Source organism: Phocoena phocoena, chromosome 19, assembly GCF_963924675.1.
Source record: "Phocoena phocoena chromosome 19, mPhoPho1.1, whole genome shotgun sequence".
Classification (NCBI taxonomy): domain Eukaryota; kingdom Metazoa; phylum Chordata; class Mammalia; order Artiodactyla; family Phocoenidae; genus Phocoena; species Phocoena phocoena.
In genome coordinates this window covers 46,274,201-46,288,645 of record NC_089237.1, presented here as the reverse complement: position 1 = coordinate 46,288,645, position 14,445 = coordinate 46,274,201, and the positions used below count along the sequence as shown (strand labels likewise).

Below are 14,445 nucleotides of genomic sequence, written 5' to 3'. Positions count from 1 at the left end.
ATGCACTAAACCTAAGAGGGTAAAGGAAAAGTTTTTTCCTCCCCTCCCCTGGCTCCGGAGTCTGTGTGTACCCTTACCGTACATATAAGTGCCTATTTTAAATGCCCTCCTTGTTTTTCTCAAGAGTCCAAGAGGAAATGGCACTGGAAGACTATATGGATCTTTGATTTTGTGCCCCTTAAATAGGTACAGGTGGTGGTAAAGTCCTCTTTGAACTTACTGCCAGGAAAGAGCCCTGTCTTTGGAAGTTCACTGCCTTATACTAGATACTGTCACACAGTCTTCTTTCCATTTCGGCCATGCTTGTAAGGAAGCTCAAGACTAAGCTTTACCCTCACTTACAGCAGCTCTTTGCAGTCTGGATTCTGGTGAAGTTCCTCTCCAACCCCCCCACCCCTTCACTATCTGGCCTTTTGCCTTTTACCCTGGTTTTAGTGCCTGTATCACAGAGAGGGTGTCTTTTTTGTAGTCAATCCTATCCCCTTTTGAAAATAAATAGATACAAATAAAGACTTGAAAAAAATGAATAAAAGAACTCATTTCGGGCTTCCCTGGTGGCGCAGTGGTTGGGAGTCCGCCTGCCGATGCTGGGGACGCGGGTTCGTGCCCCGGTCCGGGAAGATCCCACATGCCGCGGAGCGGCTGGGCTCGTGAGCCATGGCCGCTGAGCCTGCGCGTCCGGAGCCTGTGCTCCGCCGCGGGAGAGGCTGCAACAGTGAGAGCCCCGCGTACCGCAAAAAAAAAAAAAAAAAAAAAAAAAGAACTCATTTCAACTAACTTTTTGGACCCTTACTGCTTTGTAAGAACTTCTCCAGGTTGGAAACAGTGGCCCTGGCTTTCAGAACGTCCTGTTATTTGTGCTCGCCAGCTTAATTACCTGCCCTAAGCCCCAGTGCTTTTGGAGAAAAGCAGTAATTTGTAATTACCAGCAATTGGTTTGACACACCCAAGACCCCTGCCTTCTCCGGCATTCTCATTCTGAAAAAGAAACCAGCAAACGTAAAGAATAGAAACCTCCTGAGAATTGCCTGGCAGTCCAGCGGTTAGGGACTCCGCACTTCCACTGCTGGGGGACTGGGTTGGACCGCTGGTTGGGGAGCTAAGATCCTGCATGCCGCACAGTGAGGCAAAACAAACAAACAAACAAACAAAACCCTTTATGCTCTGATGACTAAAAGCAATGTTGTCTCTTAGACTGGTCCATTCAAACCACCATCAAAAGCTACAGTTCTCCAGAATCAGTAATGGTTTATCAGGGAAATAGGAGTGATTTTTATTTTCTCTAATATGTATTTTCCAATTTAAAAAAATGGTCACTTATCAGTTGTGTCGTAGAAACATTATTTAAGATATACTTTTTCCAGTATTTTAGTACGGAAAATTTCAAATATAAACAAAGCAGACATAGCATAATGAAACCCCATGTACCCATCACCCAGTTTCTAGAATTTTCATCTTCTACCATTCTTGTTTCATCTATATCCCCATCCATTCCCCACCCCTCTCACCTTTTATGGTTCTCTTTTCTTTGGGTAAAAAATTACATTAGAATGCATAGATCTAAATTGTATAATCTTGACAAAGTATATACCCATACAACGTACCCTCATCATGGTATAAAACATTTCCATTCCTAAAGAAAGTTCCCTCACTTCTCTTCCCCGTCATCCAAACCACATACACCTAGGCAATCACTATTATTTTTTTCAACTTAGTTTTGCCTGTTCTAGAATGTCCTGTATATAAAATCATACAGTATATATTCTTTGGTGCCTGACAGCGTTATGTCTATGAGATTCATCCATAATGTTTCATGTAGCAGTAATGTATTCCTTTTACTGCTAAGTGGTATTACATTGTAGGAATATACACCAAGGTGGATCAGTTCTCTTATTGATGGATGGACATTTTAGTTCCTTCAACATATGACTGTTGTGAACAAAACTGTCGTGAACATTATATATTTTATGGACCCGCATTCATTTCTCTTGGGTAAGTATCTAATGGCATTTCATTGTGATTTTAATTTGCATTTCACTGCTAGCTAATGATGTGGAACACTTTTTCATGTGCTTATTTTCCATCTATATATCTTCCTTTATGAAGTATCTGTTCAAGTCTCTTTCCTATTTTTAACAGGATTGCCATTCTTATGTTGACTTGTAAGAGCTCTTTATATAGTCTGGGTATAAGTCCTTCGTCAGATGAATTGTTTTATCAGTGCATGGCCTATTTTTTATTCAATACTTTCTTAATGGAGTCTTTGAAGATAGAAATAAATAAATAATAAATAAAATAAACAGTTTGCTTTTCTTTTCAGATTTTCTATTTCATCTGATGTCAGTTGGGTCAGATAAAGTTTTTTAAAGGAATTTTTCCTTTTTGCCTATGTTGTCAAATTTGTTGGCCTAATATTATCTTATTATGCTTTTGGTGCCTGTAGGATCTCTATTCAGTCATGATATTGGTAATTTATGCTTTCTATTTCTTAATCAATCCAGCTGAGATTTATCAATTTTTTCAAAGACTCAAATTTTTGTTTTTAAAATTTTCACAATTGTTTGTCCACTTCTATTTCATCAGTAAGAATCTTTATTATTTCCTTTCTTCCTTGGGGAGGGGTTGGGGTTTAATTTGCTCATCTTTTTCTAGCGTCTTAAGACAGAAATTGCCATAAGGGGGCGTTAGGGGTGGGAGCTGCTTCCTACAGTTACTAACAATTGGGATTACTTCCCCTTATTCTTTTAGCCTTCCAACATCTGTGTGGTCAACTCTCTGTATGAAATCCCCTTTGTTGGAAATACCTTGTATGGTTTTAGTTTTCCAGACTGGACTCTGATTGTTATACATACGAACGAGCATTTCTTAAAGTGCGTTCCAAAAAACACTAGTCCTATGAAATGCACGTAGGCTCTTTGGTCTAATGAGTTTGGAAAATGTTACACACTAGATCTTGCCTTTTTTTTTTTTTTTTTTTTTTGCGGTATGCGGGCCTCTCACTGTTGTGGCCTCTCCCGTTACGGAGCACAGGCTCCGGACGCGCAGGCTCAGCGGCCATGGCTCACGGGCCCAGGCGCTCCGCGGCATGTGGGATCCTCCCGGACCGGGGCACGAACCCGTGTCCCCTGCATCGGCAGGCGAACTCTCAACCACTGCGCCACCAGGGAAGCCCTAGATCTTGCCTTTTGAAGATTATCAATGCATGTTACCACATTAAAGGCTAAGGTAGATTATTCTACAGCAAAAACTCACTCCTTCTCACATCCATGGTGGAAGTATGGTTCCCTGACCCACTGATGTGAGCTTTGGCCATGCACCTTGCTTTGGCCAGTAGAAAGCGGGTGGAAGTACCAGGGTGCCAGTTCCTAGTGTAGACCTTAAGAGGTATTGTATGTTTCTACTTGCTCCTCTGGGAGCTTTTGACCTCTTCCACGAGAAGAATGCAACCTTCCCAGCCTACTTCAGAGACAAGGGGAACAAACTTGAACTCAACACCTAGCCTTGGGCAGAAACGCCCTATCAGACCCATAGACTCGTAAGCAAGAAAAATATGCTTGCTGCTGTGTATCACTGTGATTTTGTGGGCGGTATTATACAGCAAGAGCTGACTAATACACGGGTTCCAAGAAGCCTTCAATAAGCATGTTTAGCATTGTTCCACTTTTCATTTCCCCAAACTTATTTGATCACAGAACCTTATTTTACTCCACAGAAAGCACTCTAGGAAATAGTGATATATACAAACCACTTGATAATGATTATACGCCAAAATAAAATTATGAGAATTTAATTTTGACGAGAGGCGTCCCACACAGTAGGAGTCATTGCCTAATCGATAGGGTTATTCATTTCTTCAATTTCTGGGAAGTATACCAAAAGGGCTTTCTGAGAGTTATCATATTACTATTAATTATACCTACTGCTGCTTCTCTTGAGGGCACCAGCTTAATCTGATACACTTAAAAAGGTTGAAAATTCGAAAATTAGCTTCAACACACTTTTGCCTCTCTCTCTCTCTCTCTCGCCACACACGCACACACACAAATTATAGCTTTAATCCTACAGGCTTTAAATATTTTTCTATCAAAACCTTGGAACTGCTGACTAGCTCATTCATTTTATGGAAAATTTACACCGTATAACCTAAAAGGCAAAATTAGCCCTCGTTGTCATCCCAATCAGCCAAGTTAGACTTAATTTCTATTAAAAAGAGACTGGCTTTGAAAATGTATTTGTGAGAATGGTAATATGTATTCCTGGGACGTGTTTATTTCTGAGTCGCAACTCAAAGACTAACGGATGAGACACAGAGCCTCGCCATGAATTTGAGGCTGGAGTGAAATAAGATGCCTTCACTTTCAGTAGCTCTTACTGACCCTCTCTCTTTTGCTTTGCCCAAAGGGACTTTTCATCAGGGAAGACAATAGTCTGAGATTGAAGAGATATGGAGTGTCATCATTCTGACTGCCTCAACTCTATGAGATATTGCAAATGAGAACTCCCAACGCGGGCCCACCTTGCTTCCACCACCATGACGCTATATGTGCAGGACGCTTGCTGCAGGCATGGATCCTGGTGCCCAGACACCATGTTTCTAGCTGTCCCTTTGTCCTACCTACAGGTTTTTCCAGCCCAGAGCAAAATACCACAATATATTCAGGCTGGGTGGACTAAGGTGCGTATTTCTTCTGCAAAGTGGGAGGAAGGCGATTTGAAAGGGAAGGTGGGAAGGGGCTGGCCTGACATCATTCACAGGTGCATGTCAGAGCAGATCGGCTTTGGGAAAGAGTACACATCAAATCTGGGAACAAATTCGTTAAAATTCCTGTGCCCAGGAACCCCTTGGAAAATCTTCCTATACCCCCAGGAGAACGCATACCCCAGTCAGAAGTATTGTACTATTAATACATAATCACGTCTTAAAATTTCTTAAGAGGAGGAGCCGTTTCTCTCACTTTTCTTAACCAGGCATTATGAGTTTCTTTTAAAAAAAGGAAGCATTTCCAAGTGTTTTTAAAGGATAATTTATTATTAAATGAAGAAGTCATAAAACAAAATGAAGTGAGACAGATGTCAAAGGTAAATTTAAGAAGTCATTTTCATCAAATACTATTCCTAAGGTGAGAAACAGGAAATGTATCAAATGAAAAGGTACTTACTCTTTTTCAAAGGTCTGTGATTTCAAAAGAAAACTTTTCTCTGAAAATACAAATCATCTTTATTACATAAAAGACATAACTTAAGAGTCTGAGAAAAAAGACTTTTTAACTCATAAGTAAATGGTATTTCCCAGACTCCCTTAGGAATGCTTGTTTTTAATCAGTGGGTTTTAAAAATCATCGCTTCCACCTTGCAAACTAACATGAATCTACCACGGATCGACAACATACTATCCACCCTGACGTGTCCCCTTACGTCTTCACGTGCTTCCTCTTCTGCAACTTTCAGCGACGCAGATTTGGAGAAGAAAGGATTTGAGAGGACTAGTTTGGTCCCTAGTGAATAACGTAAAACAAAATCTGCTTTTCCACTCACATGACACATGTACAGTCGCTCACTTCTACTTACTTTACTGATATATTTCATATCAAAAAATCTCATACATGCATCTCCGCACGGGGCTGTTTAAAGGCCGCGTTCTCTACCCCTCGTCTCTCTGGCCGAGCTGCCCATGACATTGTCCTGGGCTCATCAAGTGTCTCCATTGGGCCAGAGCAAAACCTTGGGAATTCTCTTACCATAGTTTAAAAATCACATTTACCACTTGTCTTAAATGACAAGATCAAGAAATCAGAGAGAAAACCCCATTTTTAATCAATAAATGATGCGTGATTTACTCTTCCAAACGCAGGAGGCTGCTCTGTAGGAAGACAGGAGACTACGGGGTCTTGGAGCGACCCCTCGAGGGGTCCCTGCTGAGCTTCACGCTGGCAAACTCGGGACCATGGAGCTGATCGCAGGCTCCACGGAAGGGATGCTTCCAGCCAGGTGCGTGACAGACTAAACACTATTCAACCTGAAGAGGACAGCAGACCATTTGGCCCTCTAGGCCTCTGATGACTTTAAATGACAGTGATTATCATCACACCTGCTCTCCTCAGAACACCCTGCTGTGGCTCCAGGGTACCCAGAGAACTCTCAATTCTGCTTTCAGGACAGATGGAAGCCATCAGCACAAACCCGGAGATACAGCAGGAGTCCGAGCTTCCAGGAATCTGCAAGCCCCAAGCACTTGACATAACTTGGATGCATTGAAAGGAAATACCCACGGTTTTGTTCTCTCCGATATCAGAAGAGCAAAAGTCATCTGCCACTTTCTTTACTCAAAATCCACAGGGATCGGCAGGAGAAAGAAGTACGGGCCGGGTGAGGCGGGGCAGGCAGGAGGCTGAAGGCCAGAGGCAGCCTGGCCTCCACGCCCTCCTGACCCGGCCCAGCCTGTGTCCCCGCTTCTGTGGCCCGTTCAGCTGAATTCACACAGTTTCTTCCATTCACACGCAATGCCACGATTGTCACACTAAAACGAACGCTTAGATGTGTACGGTCACCCCAGCGCCCAGGTTTGGGGGCCTGACATGTGGCATCATTCCCTATGCTCAATTCTCCTTTGCTTCCCTTGGCTGGAGGCAGGGAGGTGGATTTCCTTGCTTTTTCGCTTAGACCTCAGGCACCAGCAGAATTCCTCTGCGGTGTTGACCCAAAGTCACTGGAAAGGACGCCCACCCTGATGAACCAGATCACCAGAAACATCTGTGTCCACCTCCTCCCTGGGGGTATCAAGTCCTAGGTGTGACCATCGGCTCCCACTGTGAGTGAAACACCGCCTGTGGACTCCGCCAAAAGTGCTTTCCCTAAGCATTCTTTCAAGATGCCATTTCTCTCCGAAGGACCCTCTGCTATGTTTCGCCTTATGAAAAAACTAGGAAAGTATTTGGAAACCCCAAAATACATATGAGGAGAGTTACACAAGCCTGTGGAGACATTACGAGATGCCAGGGGTTCCAGGCGCTTCGCCAGAGCTTGGAACCCACCCGTGGAAGGAACCAGAACCAAGTTGTTGCCCCCAGACTCAGCCACTAGTTGATCTGACCCCACTCTAGAGGCAAGAACAGGGTGAACGCCTTTCTTCCTGCCTGCCTGCCTTTCCCTTCCTCTCTTTCTTTTTTTTTGAAAGGCATCTTATATTGTGGTTTGGGGTTTTTTGATATCACAAAAAAGATTTAGAGAATTCCAAGAGTTTTGGTTAACAGGAAATACAAATGGAAATTTAAAAAACCAGAATGGAACTCAACTCTCCACAGATTGAACCCATATGGGTGTCACAGCTCACTGAATTAGCACCACTTTTGTAGCAGTGAAGACACCGGGGCAGAAAGTTCTTCCAACTCACTTTTTCCATCTCAGAGACTTTTTCCACGCTCCTCCTCAGACAAACTGACCGCCGGAAGAAGGGTGCTCCCCTCTTCCCTATTTCAAAGTGTGGCCATTTTCCTTTTGCTCTAGCCATCCTTTTATTTTCTCATCAAATTGAGACTTCGGGGAAGCTATGTAGCAGCAAACTAGGAAAACACACTCCTTTTAAAAACAATTGGAAAAAATTGTAAAAAATCAAATTCTTTCAATAATTAGAAGATGTTGTGACTTTTTTTTTTTTTTTTTTTTATTCCCCAGGCTGGGCTTAGAGGTATCTCTGGGTTAGACTCTTCTGGGGCTGGAATGACACACAAGGGCAGCCTGGCCCAACCCAACCTGGGCAGGAAAGCCAGGCCAGCCCCCTGGCCTGCTGCAGTCAGCTCTCCTCCGACAGGTAATCACCGCCCACGAGCTCAATGGCTTCGAGCTCCACGCTGGACAGGAACCTCCTCAGTGTCTTGCGGCAGTTGTAATCCAGAGTGGTGGTGTAGACGGTCTTGGGGTACTTGGGGTAGACGATGGTGGTGCTGAGAAAGCGGGCAGGCTTGTGGCGCGGCTCAAAGCGCACCTCGGCCTTGTAGTTGCGCCACGTGCAACTGGGGATGCAGGTGATGGTCTGGCTGCAGGAGGTCACCGCCAGGCCCAGGGGCAGGTGGACGTCGTCGATGAAGTGTCGCTCTGAGTCATACTTGACGGAGGACGTGTACCTGAGCGGGAGACATAAGGCAGCGTGAAGCCGCTCCTCTGAGCTGGGGGCGCAGGGATCCCTACCGTGACCTTGAGACTCTAGGGAGAAGCCACACGGAGTTTATAACGTGCTCACTGTGTGCTCCTGTCCTAGCGCTTTACTTCCAGGATCTAATTTAATCTTCCCAACAACCCTGGGAGAAGAAATCGGGGTGCAGAGGTTAAGGTCACAGTGGGAGGGAGCGGTAGAGCTGGGGTTTCAGTGCAGAAATGCAGGATTCCCAAGTTCAACCCGCACTCACTGTTCCTCACTGCAGGCGGCAGCCCCTGGAGTCGGCTCCCACTGACTTAAGCTTTGAGACTTTGGCCAAGTTACTTAACTTCCAAGCCTCTTTCCTCTTTCTGAAAAAGGTGCCCAATAGAATGGGGGAGAGTGTTAACACAGCGACTGCTGTTGGTGGGAATGATTATATATAACAAGGCAGATTCTCCTGTCCACGGGGGATGAGTGGTTTCTCTATCCCCTGAAATGAACAATCAGTGAGAGCAGAAGGGAACCCAGACATCCCGAATGCTGGTTCTGAAAGCTTGGGGATACCAAATACTAGTATTGGGGCCACCTCTGCCTTCGGCTTGGAGACTCCCTCAAACCCAGGGAACTGAGATCTGACCTTATCCATCACAGCCAATTACAGTCTTGTTTTCCATAAAATAAATTAACATCCACGTTCCTCAGCAGCTACTTTATAATTTTTTTAAAGTCCTTCTTGGTCAATTTGGGAATTTTTTTTTTTTTTTGGAAGCAAAGCATGAATTCATATTACTTCCTAATTATGGCATCTTCATAGATACTAAAATATGCACAAGCGGGACCTTCCCGGCAGTCCAGTGGTTAGGACACGACGATTCCGCTGCAGGGGGTGAGGGTTCGATCCCTGGTCGGGGAACTAAGATCCCGCATGCTGCGAGGCGTGGCCAAGACATTTTAAAAATAAAAGATAAAATAAGAAGTACGTACAAGCATCACACATAGACAAACCGAACAGCACTGCCCCTCGCCAGCCCCTACCCACTGGTCAGGGGTAAGAATCGGCACTCTTTTTTAGAATGAGTCCAGGTGGAAACATCTCTTTGCCTTGGGCAAGTAGGTTAAAAGGCTGGGAAGCTCATGTCATGAAGTCATGTCCCCATTCTGTTCAAAATACAAGCTCCTCAGGAATAAAAGGCTGAACTGCTCACCTCCAAACTGGTGAGCCTCCTTTGTTCTGTGTCAAAGGGCCCTTTGTATTGTGCAACGGAACTCCATCTCTCAAGCCACCAGCTACCAAAAGTAAAATTCCGGTTCTCTAAAAAGACATATCTTTAATGGAGCCTCTCAATGGATCTCTGCCCCCAGATGAGCCTGGATGATAAATTCCCCGAGGAAGAAGAACGGTACTTTCCCAGTGAAATTAGAACCTGAGGCAAGGTCACAGCACCTTGACACTGGGGTGGGGGTGGGGAGATGTGGAAAGAAGCTTCTGGAAAGGGGAATTACTTTATTACAAATTTTTAAACATCCGATGGCCATGATAAGTGAAGTGCAAAAAGCAAGTTGCAGGACTTTATGTATAACACGATCTCGTTTTTATTTTAATAAGTGTATCTATATTCAAATGGTTGGAGCACAGAAAAAACAACCGAAAGAGTACCCACCAAACTAGAAGAGTCTTTGGCACACTTTTGTCATTGACTATTTTTTTTTTTAATAACAAGCGTTAATTACTGGAACAAAAAATTGAAAATAGAAATAAAATGAAATCAGGGCCCGCTATATTTACCTTACTTCAGTTGGTGGTAAGGGGTCAAACTCCACTCCCTCGCCAAACGACAGGGGACATAACCTTGGCGAGCAGCCGGAGCCGGAGCCCAGGGCGTTGGGGAGAGAAGCAGGATTCTGCAACAACAGAAAATGCAGTTAGATCACAGCCCCATCCGATGCGTTCCCCGCAGAAGGTCCTGGCTCTAGCCTCCAGCTGATGGGCCCAACTGAGATTTGTGTCACCCTCCAGGGAATGATGCCAGCGAAGGGCTGACCCACAGCATGGGAAGACCACTGGACAGGGCACAGAGGATGCCAAGAGGTCTGCTCAAATCCCAGGCCTATCATGAATGTGTGCTCTCAGCAGAGTCACGACATATGCCCTGTGACCTTATTTGCACACCCAGGGGGTGTCCCTTTCTATCGATGAGGTTTTGTGGAAGGATGAAAAGAGGAAACAAATTACAGCTCAGCGTCGTGACCGCTGCCAGACCCCGGGGCTGCTGCATCATCCCGCAGCAAGGCAGTGAGAAAACCGCCATGAACTAGGACTTCACTAACCAGAACCTTCAATTATGTGCCCCCAACCCTGTCATTGTCTCAGCAACTCTTCAGAAAAGGCCAAAACCAACAAAGAGAAATGCTACAAGGGATTTTTTTTTTTTTTACACTGAAGATTCAGTCCAACAGCTCTGAGGCCACCAGATCAATACCCAGCCAAGATGGAGGAATCTGCAAACTCACTGGGAAGATGAACACCAGAAAGTTCTCTATGTCACCTTCCACTATCCAGAAAACTCAAAGAGTCAGAGCACAGCATCCCAGGGGTTCACCGCCTTCCAGCCTGGTCAGAGCACTGGGCTTTCTGATTCAGCAAGTAGCCTGAGTAAGAGACGGGACCATCCTCCACACAGCTGCTGGGTTTTCACCTGACCTGACTGGAATCAGGGCTTCTGTGTTAAGTGAGCAACAGAGAGCAGCCCTTCGGGTTCCTGGGCTAACTGGGAGCTGTCATTTTCTTTGCCTGATTTGAGAGAAGAACCTACACTTGGGCCAGGGTATGGCAGTGGCAGCCCCACCCCCATGTCTTCCAGGAAGCAGACGTTTCTAGAAGGTTGACTCTAAGACTCTTATGTTACCAGGACAAGGTGTCAAGTGGGGGCATAGGGTGGACATGCAAAAGCCAAAGGGGACCAGGTAGGTCAGGGAGAGGCAGGGGGACCCCAGGGTCCAGCCCTGAACTTGGTGGGGGGAGAGCTTAATAAGCCCCCACTGGGGCTTGAGAACCCAGCTGGGGGAGGGGGTAAGGTGTGGACACCGGCTACCGCAGAGCTTTAGGAAACAGCCCCCAGCGGTGACAGGGGGCCCTGCGCTGCCCCAAGCTCTCTAGCTGCCAGGCACTCCCCAACCTGGGGGTGCCTTCCGGGAGTCCTGGGGGCTGCAGGACAATGCAGCCACCAAGAGGAGGTAGGCGCCACCCAGCACTCACAGGTATCCAGACAAGCACTCGGTTCTCTTGCTCCTGCTTCCTCTGCTCCCTCATCCCTGCCACCCAAGCTCCCTGAGCACCCAGCCTGCTCCAGGGCAGGCTGGGAGTGGGGCGGGGCAGCAGGGGTTCTACGCATGAACAAGGGGCTTACCAGGGAAAGGCGACGAAGTCACAGCCTTTGGCATGGCTCTGGGAAGCATCCAGGAAGACTTCCCAGAGGAGGTGACAAGTTGGGCACTGCAGGGCTGGCAAGGGTTTGACAGGTGGAAAAGCCAGCTGGGTGTTGGGAGAGGTAGAAGGGGATGGCTGGGAGGGAAAAGGCACACCAGGGGGAGGAGTAGCATCAGAGGCACCGATGTGTGTATCTGCCTGTGGTCAGGGGATGTGGAAGATGAGGCTAAAAAGGGCCAGGTGGCGAGGGCTCTGAAGGCCAAGATGAAGCAAGTGCTGCCTTCTAAATGGAAATGAGAGGATGCACTGATGTCCACCGAGAGACAGGATCATTGGTCAAGAATTCCACGCACCATCAAAGTGGGTGGGTCCCTGAGGAGCAGCGGCTGCCACTGACTACTTCACCTAGGGGAGAAGGCTGCAAACACCCATCCCCAAGGGGGAGGGGTGGCCTCAGAGTCCCACTTTTAGCCTGACTGTAGGCAGGATGTGGGTCCCCTGGGCTCTAGGTAAAGGCAATAAACACCACCATGTGAGCCATCTCTAAGGTAAAAGGGACCTGGTGTTTTTTCTTGAAATAAAAATTTTAAATTAAAGTAAAAGCACTCATTTTTGAAAGTCTCCACCCACCTAAAGGCCTCCCACCCATCATGGGCCAGACACGGGTTAGGTGACGGGACAAGAGGGGCCACGGATCTGAAAAGGTCCCCTCCAAGCCACTAACAGTCTCCCAAAGCTGGCCCCCTTTGCTCTCTGAATCGGGGAGCCCGAGTACACCCCTCTCCCCAACACCCACCGGGAGGGGAAGCAGGCCCGTTGGAGCCACCGGGGGCGAGGGCAAAGCCCGGAGGTGCCTGGGGGAAGTTTGCTCTCGGTGTTCCCGGACCCCTCCAGCCCGGCAGGGTCAGGAATGTGGACGAGCCGCAGCCTGGCAGCCCCGGGGGCCATCACCTCGAAGGGAGGAGGCGGTGGTCGCCTTTCCCGGAGCTCCCGGGCCTCCCAGGCGATGACAATTTTCCAGCCACCGGCTCCAGCTGGCCGGGCTCTCGCCGCGCCTCCCGCCCCGGGCTCCCAGCGCTGGCCGCGGGCGGGCTCCCAGCGCTGGCCGACGGGCGGGCGGCGGCGGGGACAGCGTGCCCCGGTAGGGCCGACACGACCGCCTGGGGGTCTCCGGGGCCCGGGCGCGGGGGAATGCAGAGGATGGGGGGAGGGGCCGAGGCGGGGTCACTCACCGGGGCCGCGGGGGTGGCCGCCGCGTCGGGCTCCAGCGCCCCGGGGGCCGGCGCCCTCTCCCCGCCGCCGCCGCCCCCGGCCGCCGCGAGCGCCCAGTGGCTGGGGCTCGGGCTGGGGGGCAGCCCCGAGTCCGGACTGTCCAGGACGCTGTCGCCCTTCTTCTTCGCGTCCACGAGCTCGGGCACATCCTGCAGGCTCAGCCGGCCCACCATGGCGGTGCGCGCGGCGGGGCCGGGGCCGCTGCCCGCCGCCCGCCCTCCCTGCCCGCCGCCCGCCGCCCGCCGCCCGCCGCGCGCCGCGCGCCGCCCGGGTCCGCCGGTCCCCGCGCTCCCGGCCCCGCCCCCTGCCCCGCCCCGCCCGGGGCCCGCCCCGCCCGCCCGCCCGCAGTGGCGGAGCCGCCAGGCCGGGCGCCAGGGGCCGCTGCGCTCCCGCCGTGCGCAGCCCGCGCTGCGCTCCGCCCGGCCGCTCAGCCAGCCCCGAGCGGCCGATCACAGGAACTGGGGGCGCCGGCCCGGGCCCCCGCTCCGCTCGGCCACCCGCCCCGCAGCAAGCCGACCCTGTACCCCTCTCGCGCCGGGCCCGAGGGCGCCTTGTCCCCTCGCCCTGGCCCAGCCAGGCCGGCAGGCGCTTACATCTCGAGCCCTGGCGTCGGGCGGGAGGCAGAGTAGAGCCCGGGCCCGCAGAGGCCGGGGGAGCCGGCTGAACCCAGTGAGCAAACAACTGGAAATTATTAATAGTTAATGTGCTTCGTATGGTTCCAGCCGCCTCTTGGCTCAGCCGGACGGGCTCTCAGTTTGTGTCTGGCTCTCATTTCTGCCCCGGAGGAAAAGAGCGCCTACTCCGTTTCTCCTCAGGGGGCTCAGGGGCTGGGGGGTGGGGGCGGAGCTGGGAGGAGCGCATCACCCCCTGGCCTGGGTGCTCAGCGGAACAGGCCGTGGCCACACCTGGCAGGGAAATTCTGCGTGGCCTGGACCTCGAACCAGATGGACGGGCTCAGCAGGCTGCCCACCGGCTGTCTGAAGTGCCAGGGGCTCCCTGGTGGGGGTCACAGCTTTTCAGACGGGGGACTTCTTCCTCCTTAGACAGAGAAGCCCTATCTGAGTGCGAACTTGTTGCAGTAGCTGCCAGCTGTAGAACTGGGCTGTTCTCAAATCTAAAAGTACTAGAAAGTTCGAGCACTGTTTCTAACAGAGACCTCCCTGATTATCAGTAAGTATAGGAAGTCCCCACCTCCCACCAGCCACTGTACCCTGGGGGTTTCTGATGGGTGCCCAACTCGGGCCTCAAGCTGGAGCTTGCCCAGACCTAGCCCACAGGTGCCAGCTCTGGAGAGGAGCAGTGCCGTGGACTAGGGACTTCCCTGGCTAGATGAGAGGTGGGCGTGCTGCACGCCCCACCATAGCGGGCCAGTCTGTGTCCTTGCGAAAACAAAGGATCCTTGTCCTGCTTGGGACCTGGTGATGTCCAAATTTCGAGCAGGTAGATGTTCGAGATTTGCTGGGAAAGTTCAGCCCTCCTACCCTCCTCACTTTTAGGTAAGGGAACGGAGAAGGAATTTGACTTGCCCCAAGTCACACAGCTGGTACAACGCAGCTTGCTGTGACCAGAAAGCCCAGGATCATCCCCTCCATAGAGAATAAAACCGGGTACG

General features: G+C 49.7%; 1 protein-coding gene across 1 annotated transcript; it reads right to left on the bottom strand.

The window, feature by feature from the left end:
• Positions 1-7,789: 7,789 nt before the first annotated feature.
• Positions 7,790-13,006, bottom strand: RFLNB (refilin B). The gene is made up of 3 exons (XM_065898037.1): positions 12,794-13,006; positions 9,921-10,036; positions 7,790-8,120 (listed from the first exon to the last, which is right to left on the bottom strand). Exons 1-3 carry the CDS (start codon positions 13,004-13,006, stop codon positions 7,790-7,792), a joined length of 660 nt encoding a protein of 219 aa, XP_065754109.1.
• Between the last annotated feature and the right edge of the window lie 1,439 nt (positions 13,007-14,445).